The 22,328-nt window shown below is 37.2% G+C and overlaps 1 protein-coding gene across 4 annotated transcripts in view; it reads right to left on the reverse strand.

Moving 5' to 3' along the window:
• The window catches only part of eml5 (EMAP like 5), a 253,615-nt gene that overhangs the window by 88,149 nt on the left and 143,138 nt on the right, over positions 1-22,328 (reverse strand). For all 4 annotated transcript variants that reach the window (XM_051919880.1, XM_051919879.1, XM_051919882.1 and 1 more), the window contains exons 12-19: positions 18,151-18,257; positions 17,306-17,424; positions 14,816-15,002; positions 14,028-14,133; positions 10,250-10,343; positions 7,783-7,883; positions 3,016-3,209; positions 1,178-1,289 (exon numbers count right to left, since the gene is read on the reverse strand). In XM_051919880.1, coding sequence (XP_051775840.1) covers positions 1,178-1,289; positions 3,016-3,209; positions 7,783-7,883; positions 10,250-10,343; positions 14,028-14,133; positions 14,816-15,002; positions 17,306-17,424; positions 18,151-18,257 — 1,020 coding nt within the window. The remainder of the gene's footprint in view (positions 1-1,177; positions 1,290-3,015; positions 3,210-7,782; positions 7,884-10,249; positions 10,344-14,027; positions 14,134-14,815; positions 15,003-17,305; positions 17,425-18,150; positions 18,258-22,328) is intronic.

The following is a 22,328-nucleotide window of genomic DNA, read 5'->3' on the forward strand; positions in this document are numbered from 1 at the left end:
TGTCCCATACAGGAAGCCCAGTGGACAAAGATTATCACAGATGTAGCAGGTGCGAGGCAAAAATCAAGACTGCTATGGACATTAGTGCAACATAATGAATACTCGATTCTTTGCTGTACTTATTCTGGGTCAATATGGAGTTGTCTAAAAAATTAATGTTTAGGTTGTGGGACCAAAACCAGAGCACCCAAAAAAAATAAATAATCACCCCTGAACATCAGTAAAACATGTAAACACAACACAGACAGAAATCAGACTGGAAATCTAATTGTGGATTCTTGAGTTTTAAAGCAGCAAACAGAATGTGTCCATGCTAATTCAGTCATTCTGCTTTAATCGAGCTGTTCCTTGTCATGGAGTGAGATGCTCATACCATGATCCATAACAGTCCAGTCATTTGCATTGTGGTAACTCCCGGTGGCTGGATTACAAATGTCCTCAGAAGCAGCTCTCTTTACACTGTGAGCACTAGGAGGACTTCAGAGCTCCCCCTGGTAATGTCAGCTGAGCTCTCTGTCTCACTCAGCATTGATGGGCCCCCTACAAGCTGCCAATATAATTGGCTTAAAAAAGAAATATACTGAACTCAATTTTTATTTTAAGAACTATTACATGCTAATGTTAGTGTTGTTTATTGTGATTATTTTTTTAGATGAGGAATGAATTCTACAGTTTTACCAGCAGTGTTTTTTTCTGCTGTTTGGGGTGGGGAATCACATAAATTTCCAAACAAAACACACCCTGTGGTGCTTCCAGCACAAATGAGGAAATCTGTGAAACATTTAGTGAAGATCAAAAGAGTGTGTTTGCATACTGGACAAACATACACACAAACAAAAGTTTAGCTTTCTATATTGGAGTATACAGCAAAGATATAATGTGCATTGATTGAAAATTAATTGTGCTCACTTGAAGCTAACATTGGCCAAATATAATCAGTCTTTCTACAAACAAACATGTATTGAGCTGATGAGAATTTGTTTACTTGTTGCAAACATTTTGGTATGTACTACTTGGTATAAAAAAATTACATATTACTGTATACTCTGTGAAACAGTGGTGAGGAGAATACTATAGATCTTACTCCAGTTATACTTCTGTAACACTGCTGCTGCTATTATACTCTCCTTAGAAATCCAAGCAATACAAAAGAGGGGTTACCATGTGAAGCTTGTACCTTTGGATCCAGGTGCAAGGACAGCTCGTTTAATAGCGTATGTTTTCAGACACCGCTCAAAGGTATCATCCCAAAGAGCCACAACTCCATCTTTGCCGCCTGTCACAAAGCCCTGAAAACATACAAATAGGTTTTAGCTGCACTTCAAGACATTAAAGCAGAGCCACAGTGCTGAGAAGAACGTAAGTACACTTTAAGGGCACCTAAGGAAACAAGCTGATCCTGATTTCTATACCTACCAGAAATATCGTCTTTCAGCATGGAAATGCATAGGATTTCTTCACACAAAGGTGATTTCATGTTAGGTAAGCCATATTGATCATTGACCGATTTTTTAACATGTTTTTGTTAAGAATAAACATTTCTCTCAGAAAGAGCACAATAACATTACTTGGTGATCTGTATTAACATACTTATAGATCACATAACAATTTTGTTTCTGTTGTCGGTATTATCATGTGTCACTTGGTACCACTGCTCTACTGGCAACCTGTTTGCCTGCCTATGGAAAAGTTATCTCTGATAAAGGAGCACTGGAATCATTATGTAGAAGGGTCCTTTCATCTGATTGGCTAGCCCAGCACTGACTCAGCTGTAGAATGGGCAGTAATGGGAGGCAGCTAGTTGGCCAAGCTCTCCAGGACTCTGACTGTGTCTGATTAGTCTTACTCCTTTTCTGTAATCTGGGAGTAGTTCTACAATTAGTTGATAGTCAGATATTGTTGTGTTTTATTTATGTTAATTAGTTTCTACTTTGTTTTTGATGAATTTGAACAAATCTGTCTCCTAATATGTGATAGTTCTGCATTTCATAAGTGGTGTAATCTATTCTTGCATTTTGCCTTGTAATTTGTACAGTTTCACTGTATTTCTGAGGTGACGATGACAGATTAGCCATCTAGCTCTGTGAAGAGGATTACTTGTGTTCTGTTTTGTGTGTTGTATTTACACCATTTTATGACACCCATTGCACACCTAACCTAACCACACCTAACCTGGAAGTGGGTCTTGCTCTGAATTGACTTTCCCAAGATTGGGAGTTTTTTTCTTGTCTTCTTAGGGAGTTAAGGATGGGGCTGTCACAAAACAGGGCCTGTTAAAGCCCATTGAGGCATTCCTTGTGTGATTTTGGACTATACAAGAAATAAATTCATTCTGTTGTTTTTGTTATCAAAAATGATATCTGAATGCCATTTTCTGAAATCCATTAATTTCCCAATGTAGGTACTGAAAAAATAAGTTCATATTAGATTATTCTTCCTGCTTACATGATATACACATATATTTTAAATTACATAGATTATTAAATTGTGATATGATAAGAGCAGATTTGAATGCCAGTACATCAAGTGACAAACACTCCAATTTATGGTTGCCAATTAACCCAAAGGCATCTCTTGACATTCTTTCTCCTGTGCTCATAAACATATTTTAATTCTTTTGGACAGGTAAATAAAAATAACGTTTTATACTTTTAACTGAACATTTTAGATAAGATAAAATTACTTTCATTCACATAGAGTTCAGTGTAAATTATTCAACATTAACATTTCCAAATTGCATTACGTTAATAATGATAGTTATACACTTTTTATCATAATAAATTACAAAGCCATCCTTTACAGAATTTGTCTTAATTAACATGCAAAAACATCAGTTCATTTATAAGTTAAATTGTCAAAGAGTCCCAGTAACTTACATGATTTACTGCAGTAAGTAAGTAATGATCCTGAATAACAGATTGCTCCATTTCCTTTTATTTTCTCATCATTAAATAAAAATGAGAGTGTATTAATAATGTAATACAATAGTGAATAGTTCTTACTGTCAGTGCCTACCTTTTCTAACGCGTGCATGCTGAAGACAGGTCCATCGTGAGCCTTGACAGTTTTAATGAGATACATATCTCTCCAGATGCAGATGTCTCCTGTAGAGGTTCCTGAGAAAACCATCTCTTCAGTCCAGCCATATACAGCACACATCATTGTTTCGGTTTTTCCCATATTCCCTTTTCTACCAATTAGACCTCCACCTGGGACAAGAACCAACATAACATAAAAAATGTAAAAGAAGATTTCAAGAAACATCTCGATGCATTTATTATAGGCCCACGTGCCTTAAATTTGAAGGGAAAGTGCAGGAAAAAAAATCATTCAATGAATCAATATTAAATGATGAAACTTGGCACATTCACTTGGGCCCCTCTAGACTGTCGGTTGAGAACTAAAGAAATTATAGTTACCATTTCTACAGCAGAATATTTGGCTCACCACAGCATTTACTTCATCAGACACTGCTGGAGGCCGTCTGTGCTTACCATTTTCTGTAGGCGCACAGGGTAGTTCATCTTCACTGGCTGTGCAACACTCTGGCATAAGTACTGTACCTCCAAAGCTCAGGTGTGCAAAGTAATGAAAAGGGCAGCAAAATAAGCTGTGAGCATTACCATTACATGGATACATTTTAGTCAGGATATACTGTCTTAGAACAGCAAAGTGTTATAAAAGACCTGAATCATCCTTCATAGTCGGTTGTCCCTTCTCAGTTTTTATTCACAGGTCATAAAGTTACTTAAGCGCCATTTAGATAGATAGATAGATAGATAGATAGATAGATAGATAGATAGATAGATAGATAGATAGATAGATAGATAGATAGATAGATAGATAGATAGATAGATAGATAGATAGATAGATAGATAGATAGATAGACAGACAGACAGACAGACAGACAGACAGACAGACAGACAGACAGACAGACAGACAGACAGACAGACAGACAGACAGACAGACAGACAGACAGACAGACAGATAGATAGATAGATAGATAGATGAAGCTGATCCTCTGTCTGGAGATGATACTCTTCAGTGGATGCAGTGGATTCTCCATGATTGACAGGAGTCTGCTCAGCGCCCATTGCTCTGCCACGGTTGTCAAACTGTCCAGCTCCGTGCCTGCCTATAATAGAGCCTGCCTTCCTCACCAGTTTGTCCAGGCATGAGGCATCCATCTTCTTTATGCTGCCTCCCCAGCACAACACCGTGTAGAAGGGGGCGCTCGCCACAACCCGTCTGATAGAACATCTGTAGCATCTTATTGCAGATGTTGAAAGATGCCAACCTTCTAAGGAAGTATAGTCGGCTCTGCCCTCTCTTGCACAGAGCATCAGTATTGGCAGTCCAGTCCAATTTATCATCCAGCTGCACTCCCAGGTATTTATAAGTCTGCACCCTCTGCACACAGTCACCTCTGATGATCATGGGGTCCATGACGGGCATGGTCCTCCTGAAATCCACCACCAGCTCCTTGGTTTTGCTGGTGTTCAGTTGTAAGTGGATTGAGTTGTACCATTTAACAAAGTCCTTGATTAGGTTCCTATACTCTTCCTCCTGCCCACTCCTGATGCAGCCCACGATAGCAGTGTCGTCAGCGACTTTTGCACGTGGCAGGGCTCCGAGTTGTATTGGAAGTTCGATGTATATAGGCTGAACAGGACCGGAGAAAGTACAGTCCCCTGCGGCGCTCCTGTGTTGCTGACCACAATGTCAGACCTGCAGTTCCCGAAATGCACATACTGAGGTCTGTCTGTAAGATAGTCCACAATCCATGCCACAGTTATTTGTACTAACTGTGTGAGCATTCCTGGTATATGTTTCTTGTATACCTCATCAGGAGATGTACCTAATGCCTGGTGTTGTATTCATCATCTGCTGTGTGACAATGTTTTACTTTGTGATGCACAGCACATATGCACTGGCATCCCTGTCAGGCCATGGCAGTGAGTAGGCACAAAGAAAGGGAAGATATTCCCTGCCCTGAACAGAAGACTGATAAAGCATAGCAGTATGCAGGTGGGCATGTTGGCTTCTCAGCAGGAATGGCTTGAAGACCCTTATCAGGCTGGAAGGCCAACAGGATGGAAAGACAGGGGGAGACAACCTGGCAGGGCTACTTATTCCCTTGACACGCTAGATGTCAGCCTCCCTGGGAGATGCTATCTGTCAGGACTCCCGCAAGCCAGACTGGGTACTGGAATCCCATAGGGCAGCCTTGTCAGGTTCCATGGGTGCTGCCAGCGAGTGCTGCAGGGATACGTGATCCCTACTTTGTGGAAATTTCATTTGACCCAGAAGTGCTTAAAACGGGCTATGTCCTAGCACATAAAGCCCTCTCAGGTCTAAGATGAAAGGAGCTGCTCAACCTCATCCAGGAAAGTTGGAGGAGGATAGAAGAGGACAAAGTTAGCCCATAAGGAACAGAAGAAGGGATTAGAATTGTGCTTATTAAGAAGCCATTGTAAAGGTAATTATTACTAATAAACCTTGGGACTTGTTTCTGTGAAGTTGTATACAGTAATCCCTCACTATATCGCGCTTCGCCTTTCGTGGCTTCACTCCATCGCGGATTTTATATGTAAGCATATTTAAATATATATCGCGGATTTTTTGCTGGTTCGTGGATTTCTGCGGACAATGGATCTTTTAATTTCTGGTACATGCTTCCTCAGTTGGTTTGCCCAGTTGATTTCATACAAGGGACGCTATTGGCAGATGGCTGAGAAGCTACCCAACTTACTTTTCTCCGTCTCTCTCTTGCGCTGACTTTCTCTGATCCTGATGTAGGGGGATTGAGCAGGGGGGCTGTTCGCAAACCTAGACGATACGGACGCTCGTCTAAAAATGCTGAAAGATTATCTTCACGTTGCTACCTTCTGTGCAAGCTGCTTCCTGAAGCGACATGCTGCACGGTGCTTCGCATACTTAAAAGCTCGAAGGGCACGTATTGATTTGTGCTTGTTTGTTTTTTTCTGTTTCTCTATCTCTCTCTCTCTCTCTCTCTCTGCTCCTGACTGAGGGGGTGTGAGCTGCCGCCTTCAACAGCTTTGTGCCGCGGTGCTTCTCATACTTAAAAGCCAAACAGCCCTATTGATTTGTTTGCTTTTCTCTCTCTCTCTGACATCTGCTCCTGGCGCACACTCCTTTGAAGAGGAAGATATGTTTGCATTCTTTTAATTGTGAGACGGAACTGTCATCTCTGTCTTGTCATGGAGCACAGTTTAAACTTTTGAAAAAGAGACAAATGTTTGTTTGCAGTGTTTGAATAACGTTCCTGTCTCTCTACAACCTCCTGTGTTTCTGCGCAAATCTGTGACCTAAGCATGACAATATAAAAATAACCATATAAACATATGGTTTCTACTTCGCGGATTTTCTTATTTCGCGGGTGGCTCTGGAACGCAACCCCCGCGATGGAGGAGGGATTACTGTATATATATATATATATATATATATATATTGTTTAATTTGTTTCATATATGAAAAAAATCACATTTAACTCCATTCATCTTTAACTGCCATATGTCTGCTCAAGTCCATCTGTGACGATTTTGTTGACTCTAGGGTATTTGCTGATCCATCTGTCTTAGTGTTATCTGTAATCTAAACCAGTTAATTAGCAACATTTATTTATCTAAATTATCACATACATTTAAAAAGAGCAAAGGAGTCAGCATTTTTCCCCTACACACCCCACTCTCAATTCAAAAAATGTTCCTAAAACTGTAACCTGTTGCTTTCCACATTTCAGCCAATTTTTGAACCTGTCTGCAAAGTGAACTTTCAAGTGCCATTTATTTTAATTTAGTCACTAGACTTTCAGTCAGTGGCTCATGAAAAGATTTTTGATAATCAAGATAAATATAATAAGATGCACCATGAGCCTGTTTTACTTCCTAAGACAATGAATAGTATATTGTTATTATTGAAGTGGAATACCAATGTCTAAACCTGCATTAACCATCCACTAATAAACACACACGTAATGTATTACACGTTGTTCAGTTGTGCCTGTAATAAAAGCTTGTATTAAACTTCTTGTGATCTATATTAATGATTAGTCTGATGGTCTTTATTACAGAACAGAACACAGTTTGATATACATTTCTTCAGTATGTAATCATTTCTGAGAATGTGCTATGGGTTTATGTACACATTACTGGCTTCACCAGATGTGCAATACAAAGTGAGGATTTCTGACCAATAAGCAATGCCCTAACACAAAGCTGATGACCTGAGTGAAAGATGTAGCATCTTGTGTCTGTTAACATGATAATACAGAGTACTGATGTAGACACAGAGACCTGCTGTTTGCCTGGAGGCAAAGTAAGCTGGGAATTGTTGCATGTACGGATTGTGTCATTTTACTGTCGATACAGTGGATGACATTACTCACAACATAACTAATAGATCTGAATAACTGGGCACCAGAATTTTAAGAAAAATTACAGTGCCACAGAGTATTACTCTGTATTAGCACAGTGTAGCACTAAACGTTCTCTCTGCAGCCTTTTAAATAAAACATAACAACTAACATGTTTTAATGGCTTAGCTCAGATAGCTTGGAAGTCATGAACCAAAACTGAAAAAATATGCAACAAAATGAGAAAACTTTCTTTCAACAGTACTTCTGCAACACGTTAGGAACACTGAAATATTTGAATGGCTTGGATGTAGTGAATCAAAGCATATTGTAAAACAGTAAATCTAAAGTAATGTAACAAAATGATCAGACATGTGCTTCCCAAATAATTTGAGAGCTATCCATACCTGTTTTGTGCCAGAATTTAATATGCTTTATCCCAGCCGTTACAAGTTTGTCTGGAATGTATGGATTTATCTTGATGACAAAAATTTTGTCTTTACTTCCCCTGTTAAGAACACAAAATAATGGCAATGGTTGTTAGTTTGAAAAACCTGTTAAACACAAAGATCTGTTTTAACAAAAATGTACAGTACAATGACTAATTTTTAAATTAACCTTATTTGTGTCCTCTTTCTAACTTCATCCCAAGGATTTTGTTGGAAGAATTACTGTCTTTGCAAATATGAAAATATTAGAGCAGTTTTATGAGAATTTCTCCAATACAACAATTTTGATGAGAACAAGCTAGTCATAAATGGAAGTGTCAGTCTTAGAAAAACATGCACACATAACGTAATTTTTCAAACATTAATAAGGCTAGGTAAAAGAACCATTGCAGTTTAATAAATCACTTTCACACTATTAAATTAACAAAACAGATTAGTGTAAAATGTAGCATGCACTATCCTACAGACAATAACAAATGATTGAAAACAATTTATGGAGTATAAAAAATAATAATCACCAAAAGCTGATTATCAGCAAGTATTCTTAAATTCTACCTTATTTTTGTTCTTCTTTTAAATAATACAAAGATGTAGAATAAACTTCTGTATGAAAAATGTGAAAGAACTCTGAACCTGCTGGTTGTGTTATAAATGATTAAATTATTTCCTGGTACACTTAACACACTTTTAGTTGTGTTAAAGTTTAAGTTTAACCTTATTGTCATATGTAGTGAGTATACTAACGTTCATTCTTATGAGTCTGAGTGACATGCAATGTGCTGACACTGATTGCTGCTGAATTTGTACAGATCCAAATATTAGCTTTTATGGACTAAAATATGTGAACTACACAATTCTAGCATGGGTGGCATGGTGATGAAGTGGTAGCACCACTGCCTCGCAGTAAAGGAAACTCAGGAAACTATGTCCTGGGTCCTCCCTGCATGGATTTTGCATGTTCACCCCCTGTCTGCGTTGGTTTCCTCTGAGTGCTCCAGTTTCCTCCCACAGTCCAATAACATACAGGTTAGGTGACCTGGCATCACTAAATTGTCTGTAGTGTTTGGTTGGGGTGAGTGTGTGTGTGTTTGCCCTGCAATGGGCTGGAACCTTGTCCAGGGTTTCTTCCTGCCTTGGTTCCCTATGCTGGCTCAGATAGGCTCCTGCAACCTAGTTCAGGTCTAAGCGGTTTAGAAAATGACTGACAATTGTAGCACTTGCTGTTTATAGTCCATTTTTCATGCTTGCTTCCTGATGCTGAATTTCTAATGCTAAAGAACAATACACATTCATAGATTGATTCCTGCTCAGTCAACGTGTGCCAAGACCAGTCCTTCTTATATCCTACAGTCAGGAGGTGGGTTGCAGAATTTTGTGATGGCAGGATATCTCTTAAAGATGACCCAACGAGTGGTTGCTCACAGCAACAGAACAAAAAGTAGCCAAGTGAATTGCTATGGAGCATCAATGAGTAAAGCTGAGTGACACAGCAGGTACTATGAAGAATAGTTATGGGTCAGCTGAAGCCATTCCTTATGGAAAATTAGATGTGACCAAGGTCTGTACACATTCATGTCCCCAAATGCCAACCCTTGAAATCAAGATTGTTCACACCTAGTGATCCAAAGAGAATCCTGAGCTATAGGGTCAGACTGGGAGAAATTCAGGAAATAACCTTTTACACATCACTATGACCCAGAGTCCACACAACAATTGACATAAAGTTAAGTATAATGATTGGAGGTCAAAGACAGTGCTATAAAGATCAGGACTCTAGGTGTTTTTGGGTATTCAGGCCTACTATGATGGCCCACTCCAATAACTATATGTATATACACTTGTGTCCCAATATCAGTTATCTAAACCATGGAAAGAACCTGGCCTGAGATGTGAGGAGACTCTTGAGTGCAGTAACCCCATTTGACATGGGTGCAGCTATGTAGACTAAAGCGTAAACTAGAACACTGTGATGCACGTTTGGGGAAAGAGGCCAACACTTCCTTTCCCATCATGTGGACATCAATTTGGGTCTAAAAAAAAACCAAGAGAAGTGACAGATCTGGGATCATTGCACTTTAATAAGCCTGGAATGTATTTGTTCTGTGAGAACGACAAAGCTAGGACTACATGGATGCTCCATACTATTAGAGTTGAGTTCAAGTGTGAAATAGGGGCAAAAAGTTTAATTTGGGAAAGACAGAAAAGGCTAAAGAATATAAAGTGGGCATGGGTAATGTACAAACCTTTACAGGATGCTTGAAACTATGAGTTCTGGTCACCAGTGAAATTCCTGAGATAAGGAATGTGAAGAAAAACAGCAACTGATACAGAGATGGATGGATGGGTAGATATTGTATATACTATATTATAGAAATAATTTTTCAATACTTCTTTAATGTTTCAGTGAAATAAAACCCCTTTATACCTGATTGCCGATAACTTTTCTCCCTTTTTCCAGTCCCACAGAACAATAGTATGATTATCATCAAGGCCAACAGAAGCCAACCGCTTTCCATCCGCTAATATCAAGAGAAAAAAAATTGGAGAGTGTTAAGTCCCTTTAGCAAGTTTAAATCTGACAGATACAACTTTATTTAGAGAGAACTGTATTTGTCCCCAGGGGTAAATTTAGTATCTTTGATACTTTTATACTCATTTTCATGACCTTTTGATGTAATACATATGTATACTCAATGCAGACAGTTTTACAAAATCATGCTGGCTGTTGTCTTCTAAACACAAATCAGGACTATCCACATAGTGTTTTGCTGCTATGAGTTATTAAAAATCATGCAACCCATTCTTGACAAATTTTTATGTTTCAATCAACCAATGTAATTGAAATTACAAAAGAAAAAAAATACAATTACAACATCTGCAGAGTCATGTGTGTATTATGGATTTCCTGTTTATGATGCTGCAGATTTGTTACTCTGTGATACAAAGGCATCAGTGTTTTAAGCGGTTACGTGCATCATACAAGCTATCCGACAGTGAAGGAGTTCACAGGATGTCCCATGGGCACACTTTGCTCTCATAGTAAAATGAGAGGTCAGTTTGGTTAAATGCCATAAGGTACACCAAATGGTGAGAGGGAATGAGCTCACTCTTCTCGCCACAGCTAAGGTTTATTGTCCGCTACAAATCACATTGCTACAAAATCTATTTCTTGGAATATTATGCTCTACAACACTTATAAAATCATGGCAGAAGCCATGTCTGCAGTTGCACACTTCAAATTTCACCTCCTGCTCTTGTGCAACTTAGTTGCTCTTCCAGTCTTCCTACCAATAAATATACAATTAAAACTTTCTTTATAAAAGCACCTGTCACTCTATACAATGTCAAATACTTACTAAAGTACACAAGAAATACCATTTAAGCAAAAAGCAAGACAATAAAGGGCAAATTAGGATAAGTGCAATAAATGGTAAATAATACAGAAATTAACACCAGGAAGGGCCTACAAGATAATAAAAAGGCTGAATTTACATTGGACCATTTTGCCAACAACATTTGACAGACATCATACAAACATCATCATCATATGGTACATAATGGAGAGCTAGATAATTAAAAATTGCATACATGAACAATCTTAAAGGCACAGAAAAACAGGGTTCAGAATAACAAAACCAAGGAAACCCACAGACAAACTTAGCAGAAAAATCCAGGAAAACAAATTCAACTTCTACTTCCCTCACACCTTTTCAAATATTTTATGTATTCCCACATTTCTAAACCCAAATGACATTTAAAATCTTCAAGGTAATTCTTTGATAAATCAAGCCCACTTTCAAATGCTAGATAATAAGCCTCTTCTCTAATTTACAAAAAACTCAGTAACTAATAAAAAAGCTCACACTCATTAACATTAATGTACCTTGCATATCCCTTTAAAAACATGTAAGAAAAAATGTAAAGTTTAGATCAACCAAACCTCACTGCAGGGCAGCATTGTACCTCATTGTGTGCAAGGAAAAGTAAAATATAAAATACATAATGTCACAAAAATTTCAAACTCAAATTTTTATTTACCATTGTCCCTATCATTTTGGTTTATAGGGCCACTAGCTGGGCTGGGTGTCTAAGAGGAGTTGAAATCTAAGTAATCAACGTAAACCTCACTGTTAATGTTTGCAGTGCATCATCATCTACTGGAAAGTATTTTGTAGTGAACATAGTAATGCTTGTGATGTGCCATCAGTTACAATGACAAATGTATGCATACGTCTCTCTTATATGCCATTTGGTATGAGATTTGTAAGAAAAGTATTGATGTTTGTGATACGCCATCTGTTGGAATGATACATAGCAACAAGACTGACACACAGATACACAGACACTTGTCATTTTATTATTATTATTGTCATGTGCATAGAGTACAGTGACATTCTTGCTGGCATGTGCTAGTCAATATGCAACATGTCACCGCTCTACAATTCCACGATCAGTGAGCATAAAGACCTTACCTTGAAATTTCTGTCATCCTTACCTGCATATAAGCTAGTATATAGAATCGGAAAATAAACTGTGATAAAAATATTGTGCATTATTCACTATGGCAAATGTCCAATGCTTTCTTTGCTAGTTTTCCTTTTATTGAACAATTCAAATGCTTGTTTCGTGATGTTTATGTCTTAGATCTCCTAATGTGTCTCAAAATTTATATACACTGACGTCATCGTGAAAGGTGAAGATTAGGTAATAAAATTATGAAATGCTAACAAGTGTTGTTTCTGGCTAAATACTGTAATTGTTCCACTTCCTTCAAATTTGACTCTTAAAAGATGACTGAAAGACAACTGCATCAAACTAAGAAAATTACATTTGCATTGAATGGTTTCTCCTAGTTACAGCAATATATTTTTACTTTTAAACGCAATAAAAATGTGCTAAATTATAATCATCAATAAACATTTTGGCAGGAGTTGACTCTTTTGATAAAGGTGTTTAACTACATAACAATCTATACGCACAATTGTCCATCTTCAAATCTATGTCCTCAACTATCTCTGTAAGGACTGTAAAGGCTGCTCTGCAAAACTGTGGATTGGAGATACAGATGAGTAGTTTCCCAAACCAGACGAAACATTTCATTTGACTAAAATAGAAATGCTTTGTGAACATCCAAACATGTTTAGTATTCTTAGTGATTATGTTGAAAAATACATTGATTTCATCCACTATATTTAAGCTAAGGGTTATCTCCATTTCCATTTATATATTACTAGCTGTGTAAGCTCATGTTGTAAAAATCCCAGAGTCGTAGAAATTATTGGAATCGTCAAAAAAAAATTTGAAATATAGAGATGTCAGGTAATTGAAAGGAACTACTCTAGGCATCTCTCTCCTAGGAGGATTCGTTTTGCCGACATGCTCACATCACTTGTGCATTATCGGCAGGATAAAAAGTTAAATGGATACCATTTTGCCGATGTTAGCAGCTAAGCAACTACTGTATATCTTTCTTCTGAGGTTTCGTTTTGCTGACATGCTGGCCCCGCTTGTGTTATTAGCAGCTAAGCGAGTTTTCTGTTTCCTCGGAAGTGGAGCCCTTACCCCAACTCCACCTCTCACTAACGGGCCGGACAGACACACACACTTCCACGTGTAGACGTTTATATATAAGATGTATAATAGGATATTGAAGAGTAGATGTAATTATTTTTGTAGCATATACTACACCACCAAATTATCTCTCTTTCTATTCTATTTTTATACTTGGAGATGTTGAGTGGTCTAGTGACTACACAGTTCAACTGGAATACACAAGGCTGCATATTCAAACCTCATCTGTGGTTCTTAGACCTTGGGCCAGTTGTCTAACTTGGTTGTGTACAAATGAGACACATTGAATAGAGGCTGCATGGTACATTTAAAGTCCTTCAGATTGTTTTGACTATCAAAAATGCAATATAAAATGGCTACAGCTTATTTGTATTTATACACTCGTGACTTACAGTAAACCCTCTACTTGAATATTCTATGCAGTGAACCCCTTCTGCAGTAGAAGGATATGGATGGAAAGTACAAATTAAATTTATATCTAATGAAGGTGTACAACCCTTTTCTGCATTACTTTAATTTTTTCTGCACCAGCAAATCACATCATATCAGCAAAAATGATAATGAAAAATTTATTTACAGAAATACAGTTTAATATATGCACAAACAGCATCTGTAACCAGTTTGCACAATACCTGAGAAATCTACAGCACATACTCCATATTGATGGTACCCTTTTAAAACAGACAAGGGTTTTAACATCTCTGTCTCCCAGATATGAACTGAAGAGTCTCTTCCTACCTGTAAAAACAGACATTTATATGCCATAAAATTTGTGTGTTAAAACAACTTAATTGAACGTCACTTCCAGAAGAATTCCTTTTCTTTCATGATATCTCAACAGGGAACTATGCACTTCAAGTGCTAACACCATTTTCCTTTTTTAATTAATTGAAATTGATTGAGAAGTATGCAGTAAATATGGAAAAAAGTACCAAGTATTTTTGTGACCAAATACAACTGAGAATAAAAAATACTGACAATATGAAATTTTACAAATATATTTAATCTATATTGAAACATTCAATTTTCAAAAAGAAATCTAAAAAAATTACAAATATATTAGAAAAAGGATTTTTTTTAGTTTTTACAAAAATACAATATGTCTATTAGCAATATACCTATGATACATTTATGTAAAATAATAAAAAAGTAATGATAAAAAGACCAAGAAGGGAATGTTTAAAATATGGGGTAACAGTAAAGTAAAACAGTAGCAGGAGGTACAAGGTACAAACAAGTGCAAAATATTTCCAGAAATTGACAGCAAAGTAAAGTATGTCATAAAGATGGCATCAAGCAGTTGCACCAAAACATCAGGAAAAGTTTAGGAGGTGCCATTTAGAGCATAGCAAATCAGTCTTAACAGCACATACTATATACTCTGTACTGACAGGCCTCTCAAAAAAAATACAAACTTTACCTGACCAGTTGCTACATAATCCTTCAACGGGTGAATGGCCAGACAGAGAATGTCGTCATTATGTCCCAGATAGAAGCGCTGTGTGTTCTGTTGCCGATTATACACAACACCCACTGCAGCCACATGATATACAATCTCTCCTGTCTGTGTGTAAAATAGGTTGCTCCTACAATCGTAGCCCCTATACCTAATTTGATTAAACAGATACAAAGAAATAATCATTTTGAAGAAGAAGTGAAATGTATCTACAAGTCAGACTGCTGGTTTGACAGAATCCATTACCCACTATTACTGAATCATACATTTTCTCAAAAGAAATAATTAGACCATGATGCAAAAAGTGATTGACAGACTCTGCAGGAATCATTTTTATTCAGTTTCAATCAAGCCTTTTTTTTCATTTTTGAAGATGTTCACTTTAAGTATTTCATAGAAGCGGAAATAGAAGCAAGAATAGCTTCTAGCACAGCATTACAAGAACAGCCTGCTAAACCCATTTCTGCTCTTTGTAAAACTTTAGATGATTATGTTGTATAGGATTTAAAAAATGTCCAAACTCTCTGGGCAAGTAATAGGGACGCAAATTTACGGCCAACAGTTCGATGTCCCTGCAGCAAGTGGAGACTTTGACGTTAACATGTCCAGAGTTACACCACCATGTATTGACATAGAGAGCGAGTCCTCCTCCTTTGTGCTTCCCACAGGTACTTGCATCTCTGTCCACTCTAACTGTGTTAAACCTGGGTAGCTCCACGTTTGCATCTGGGATAGTGGTAGTTAGCCACGTTTCACAAAAGCACAACAAACTGCATTCTCTGTAGGTTCTTACATTTTTCACCAGCGCAGACAGTTCGTCGATCTTATTTGAGATTGAGTTCACATTTCCCAGAATCACAGAAGACACCGAAGGCTTAAAACGCCACTTTCTCGCAAGCCACTTCATTTTTAGCTTAGTGCCAGCTCTGCTGCCACGATACCGCCTTCTTACCTCGTCAGGTAAATAGGGGACCACACCGGCACTGGCATTTGTTCTCAGCGCTCGAAGTTGAGTACTTGAATAGACGAGTCTCGGCGTGTAAAAATCCATGCCCACGTTGTAAAAGTAAGTGTGTCCAGGGAACGAATCCACATAAAATAAAGTGATAGGAGTGTTCAATAAAAAAGAGAAAAATAAAAGTAGAAAAATAAAGTCATACACGGAGCTGCTGAAAAGGCTGACACTCTTGGCGGCGCCTGAGTCATAATAATCTTAATATTAGATTCCCAAAGTTTGCCTATGCTAATCATTAAGACATTTTGTCTTGTGTGTGTGTGTGTGATTAGTTCTATGTAATTGACTTGATGTCCTTATCATTTCCACAACGGGTCCCATAGAGGTAAAATATTTAATTGGAGAGACAAATGCCAGTCACACAGGGAAAGTTCTGGAGTTTAAGGTGGTTTTGGTATTTCTTTGAACCCAGAATTTTGCTGACAAGCCATTGCAACTTGTGAACTGTAATCAGGGCCTCGTCATCAAGCAGAAGAGGAATGGTCGATTGTTTTCCAAGCCAGTTTTTCCCTAAATAAGTGCCCTGGGCAGCAAAGTAAATCATCGCAGTACAGATCGGTTATGTTGGCCTTTTTGAGACATGTAATCTATATGGACTACAACCTCAATGTAATTGTGCACATTATCTTGCCAGCACTAGCTTGAATCATGAATTTCTGTGATGGAATCACCATACTGTCATTACTTTAACTGATGTTTGGACTCATGGTCAGAGTGATACAAGTTTTAATGCAGTTATGTAGCATTTCTTAAATTTCCCAAAATCCAAATTAATTAGCTAGACTTGGCTCAAGTTTAATTGTTCATGAAGAATAGATTGATAGATTAGAACAGAATAGATAACCCTAATTGCACCATCACTCTTCAATGTGTTGCTCAAAGGTGGCAACATGTTTTTCTGTTGTTGAATTTGGAGGCTGGTCACATCTTTGGTGAACATTACTGGAGAACAAATTCTGCAGTTCATCTCTTGAATGAGGCATTTGAATGGGGACCTGTCCTCAGTGATTGATGAGAATGAATCTCCAAAGCTGTGTTGTTCACCAGTGTTAGAATTTCAGTGATACTTGCCATTATTGCTTTCAGTGTAAATGCTGACCTAATTCTGAAAAAGAAATATTCACTATAAACCAGAAGCTTTTTTAACACAAATGAGCTAATATTTACCCACTTATGAAATCAGCTCTGTAGAATACCCCTTTAATATTCAGGCTCAAAATTTTGTAATCACACTTTATATATCTTTTGGGTTAAGTGCCATAACATTTTAAAAATAGGGCATGGCTAACAGTATCATACTTCCTGTAGTTGTTGTAACTGCAAAAACTGCAAAAAAAAAAAAACCTGGAAAGTTAAAATATTTCATTCCAATAAATATTTCTCTTCACTGAAACAATCATTTCTTTATTCCAGATTCCCAGCAACTTTATGTTTCTTACCCATGTATAAAGTGAAGTCGAATGCTATTGCCAGGTGCCTTTTCTCTCTTTTTTGTTGTTGATGCTCTGTGTTTTTCTTTGCATTGTTCTTTGAGCTGAGGTAGATCATCTTTATAAACCTTATTAAACAGAAGAAGCAGAGCTTATTAATTTTCTAAAAATAAAATGCAGAGCACAACGGGTTCTCTAGTCATAACCTCAAATCTCTTTATAAACAACATTCATTGTGATATTATTTTCAGGCATACATAAACAATCATTTGCATTTTCTTATTCTAAAAGCTGCTATATATGAAATGAAAGACCAGGCTGGTTTACTTAATAAACACTTATTTGTTGTAAAGGTTGTGCTTGATCCTTTTTGAAGAAAAAAAAATATCCTTGCACTGTCAAGTGATGTCTTGCCACTTTAATTTGTGCTTCACTTGTATGGCAATATCACAAGCAATTACAATTATTTGTCATCAATAACTTTCCTCATCAAAAGTTGGAACTAAACATCCATATGATCCATTAACACTCTAAATAGAGTTTTTATATTCCAGGATTTAGCGGTAGTTGATAAAAAGATAGTCCAAACATTCTGGAAGTTCTTCATTTGGCCTAATTCATCCCTTTGCTGATTGCAAATATTAGAATAAGATTTACTAGGCCATTTTAAATTTGGTGATTTTCATTTGGGTTTGTTAAGAGTCAAAAAGTGCTGGAGTTCTATTTTTCCTCAAAACAGAATAACTCTGTTTTGCTTTAACTATCTCAGTCTTTACTATCTCATTTGCAAACAGAAGAGTAGATTGAATGATAAAGGATTAAATTATACAGGAAAAAAATAAGATGATACTAACTTGCCGTCTGTATGAAAGCTGGGTTTCTTGTTCAATTTCTGAATCCATCTCTGGCACATCTGACTGATCAGAATCTGACTCTTCACTGTTGGATTCTGCTAACGTTTCTGCAACCAAAATAAAAGAATAAGGATGGGAATATTCAGCAAAGAAAGAACCAGGCCTAGATGAGAATGACCATCCATCGTGCAGCATACTCAAACTGGGCCAATTTGCAGAGGCCAGTCAGTCTAACAGAGTGTTTATGAATTATGTTAAATAAAACAGATGAGAACATGGAACCATGAGCTAGCATTCAAGTGCTAAGTACCGGCAATGCTGTCTGATGAGCTGTTACCCTGTCATGATATTGAGCTGTTACTCCCTCCTGACACCTCACCAAATTATAAAACTAAATACAAACAGTTACTTCTGCAGAATACAAGTTAAAGATGAATTTTCCTCACTGCTGACAAAGTGTTTTACCAAAATGCTGAAATTTTATGAGAAAGCAACAAAAGGATATGATCAAAGTGGATCATGTGATATCATTTATCTGGACCTTGAGAAATAATTTGATAAGGGCCACATGAGAGGTTGGGCATCAAACTAAAAGAAGTGGGGGCACAGGATGTTGTTTGTAGATGGGAGCAAAACTAGCTCAGACACAGCAAGCAGATGGTGATGGTGCGAGGAACCTTATCAGAATTGGCTGATGTTAAGAGTGGTGGTCTGTAGGGGTATGTGCTTGGGCTGCTGCTATTTTTAACATAGTTAAAGATTTCAATAGCAATACAAGTAACAAGCTGGTTACATTTGAAGATAACACCAAGGCAGTGGATTGGCAGATAATCTGAAATCCACTGAATCATCACAGAGGGACTTGGACAGCATATAGGCTTGGGCATAATTATGGCAGATTAAATTTAATGAAAGTACATGTAAAGTATTACGTGTAGGAAGTAAAAATGTTAGACTTGAATACACAATGGGAGGTCTTAAAATTGAAAGTACACCATATGAAAAGGATTTAGTAAGTCATAATGGACTTGTCACTAGTAGGTTATGCTCAAGCTTTATAACATACTGGTAAGGCCTCATCTGGGGTATTTTGTGCAGTTTTCATCTCCAGACTACAAAATGACATAGCAGTGCTGGAAAAGGTCCAGAGAAGAGCAACTAGGCTGAGTCCAGGGCTACAGGGGATGAATTATGAGGAAAGATCAAAAGAGCTGAGCCTTTTCAGTTTAAAGGAAAGAAGAGTACAAGAAGACATGATTGAAGTGTTTATAATTATGAAGGGAATTGGTACAGTGGATCGAGACTGTTATTTTAAAATGAGTTCAACAAGAACACAGGGACACAGTTGGAAACTTGTTAAGGGTAAGTTTTAACTGTACACTCCTTAGCTGCAAGTCACTTACCCCAGCATAAGAAAAATTCTTACTTTTTTATAGCAAATATTAATCAAATAAAGTTTTATTATTAAGTACTGTTTGAATATCTATTAGCTTTGATATGTTGATGGATTTCCATCTACATACATGTGACATACAAAAATACTCCATCTGTTCGGTACAGAGTCTATACCCAAAGTAATCTCTTAAAAGTTTGTCAAATCCAGTTTATCCTTAAAGAATCTTTTTAGACTCTTCATTTCTGTAAAGTATTTGCATCTTGCCTATTTTAAATTTTTCATTTTTTAATCTGCTTAGCCTGAAGCCTCTTTAAAATGATTAGCCACGGTAGCAGTATGGATCTCTGCATGCCTCTAGTAATCTCTGACAGTAGTAGAAAACCTCCTCAGTAAAGCATTTAACTGTGAATTGCTACAAAATGAAATTGCGTATGTCATTCATGACCACTGAATGGTTATCAGCACATATTTAACAGATGAATGTTTGCTGTCAGCAGTAAAGAATTTCTGGTTAAGTTTATTGATCCTGCCCACTTTCATATAATTCTCAAAGCTTCACACAATTTTCTTTATTCATGGGCTGTTTTTTCCTTAGTAGCTGTTTTTGGTGCCCAATTATCAAATCACCCAACAGTATTTACAGTCTCTGTTAAAGGAAGACTCAACCCAAAAAATATACTTTTTTTATATGTTAGTTATGCCACATACTTTGTAGTTATAATCAGAGTTCAAAATTTTGGGTAGAGCATCCCTTTAATTACTAAAGATATATAAGAACCTAAATTAAATAATGATTATATGGAAGCTTTATTTCAGTCTCTTTTCTACCTACACTTTTTTGAGAAAAAAAAACACCAGTAATCATGTAAGAATCACATAATGGGAAAACACCACACCATACCATTTTCTAAATCTGCTTAATCCTGAGCAAGGTCGTGGGGTAACTGGAGAAATGTACAGATGAACGGTAATGCACAAAGAAACAGGCAAAACAGAATCTGAATGCAAAAAGCACACACAACTTAGTACCTGTGACAGCCATTGGTCAAACACTAAACATGTCTCACAAACAGGAACACCATTCTAGTATGCGGGTTCCATAATGGAGAATGACTCTCAGTGGGCATATTTCAGCAAAATCATTGAATTGCTAAAAAGCTATTCCTTCATCTCACATCCTTATACTGTATATGGTAAACGAATACTCCATTGATTCATAGAGTGTTTTCTCCACATTGATTTAAAATCTGTTATGCACATAATGGCTTTAAATACAATTTTTTTCTTTTACCTATCAAAGCTGTCTCCATGAAAAAAATAGAACTGATGGCCTTCAAATATAATTCAGTAGTAGGATGTTAAATCTACATAAAATGTTCTCTCAATCCTTGCCTTTACTTAATATATGTTCTATCAACTGGAATAAACCCTGCTGAGCTTCTTTAGGCCCAATATAGGTTATTTATAAGATGAGTAATTGTACATAATCTGTTCCAAAACTAAACCTTAAAAACTAAAAAAGTAAGTTCATTTTTGCAGTTACGTTCTGAATCCATGAGCAGGGAAAGCAGGAGCCTATATCAGCAAGCACCAGGCGCAAAGCATGAACAACCTCTGGACAGGATGCCACTCCATCGCAGGTGAACACACACACACACTGACACCAGGACCCATTTAACAAAGCCAGTCCAACTAACTTGCATGTCTTTGGAGCACCCAGAGGAAAACTTTATATAAAGTATATAAAAATATCTGATTTGGGTTCAAATCCCAGACAGGTTGGCTGTATGGAGTTTGCAAGTTGCTTTTCTTTGGTATCTGTATGAGTTTATGGTTCTGCAAAATCAACTCTGTTGGACAGGCCTCTCCATCATAATGGCCAACACTCTTCTCTGTCAACACTAGTTCTACATTACAAACAGAGTTGAGGTCAAAGAACATTATGGCCAAAGGAAACAGTTTAAAAACACCCACAAGGTACACCTAACAAAAGGTGGAATCAAAGTCACTAGCATGGACAAGAACAATGGTCACAGAACATCTATTATGGCACTGCTCGATTAATCAGGCAGCGCTGAACTTTGAGACCAACTGCCTCTCTGATGAGACAGACAAAACACAGTAATGGAAGGAGACGAGGAGAACCCAGATTTTCTGGAAGCAGCTCTCAAATGGAACTTCCTGCCTTCATTGTTACAAGATCTGTGGCTCAAAGATTGCACTCTTCAGCCATTTATGGACATACACAAATAAATTCAAAGGCATTATTCTAATTTTGAGTGACTGCTGAGAGACTGGGTGGGGAGGGCTGGAGTATTTCCAGCAACCACTTCCCACTAGAATAAAATGTGGGATCCAGCCAGCATCCTGAAACTCTTATCTTCAGACCAGTCAGCAGAAATCTTCAAGAGCTGAAAGTTTAGAGTGACCTCTTACAGAACAATAGTATCATTTCTACACAGAGGGTACACTTTGAAAAACTCTTCATGACGAATTTTGTGAAAATCGACCAGAAGAAGTAAGCAACAAATTAGAATACCATTTTTGGACTGCTTACCTTTCCACTGACTCAAAACTAATTACAGACGGCTGAATCACTGAAAAATTAGTGGTAAAATTGTTCATTACTGTTTAGCCTATGTTGATTTATAAAGATTAAACCTCAGTTTTCAGACCTCATGTTGTATCTGTTGATGAAAAAAATCCTTGTCATTCCACCATGTTCTGTATTAACAAAAAACATGATTAACTCTGATTTATTCTAGCAGTTGCACAGTTATAG

The sequence above is a fragment of the Erpetoichthys calabaricus genome, chromosome 16 (genome assembly GCF_900747795.2).
Source record: "Erpetoichthys calabaricus chromosome 16, fErpCal1.3, whole genome shotgun sequence".
Classification (NCBI taxonomy): domain Eukaryota; kingdom Metazoa; phylum Chordata; class Cladistia; order Polypteriformes; family Polypteridae; genus Erpetoichthys; species Erpetoichthys calabaricus.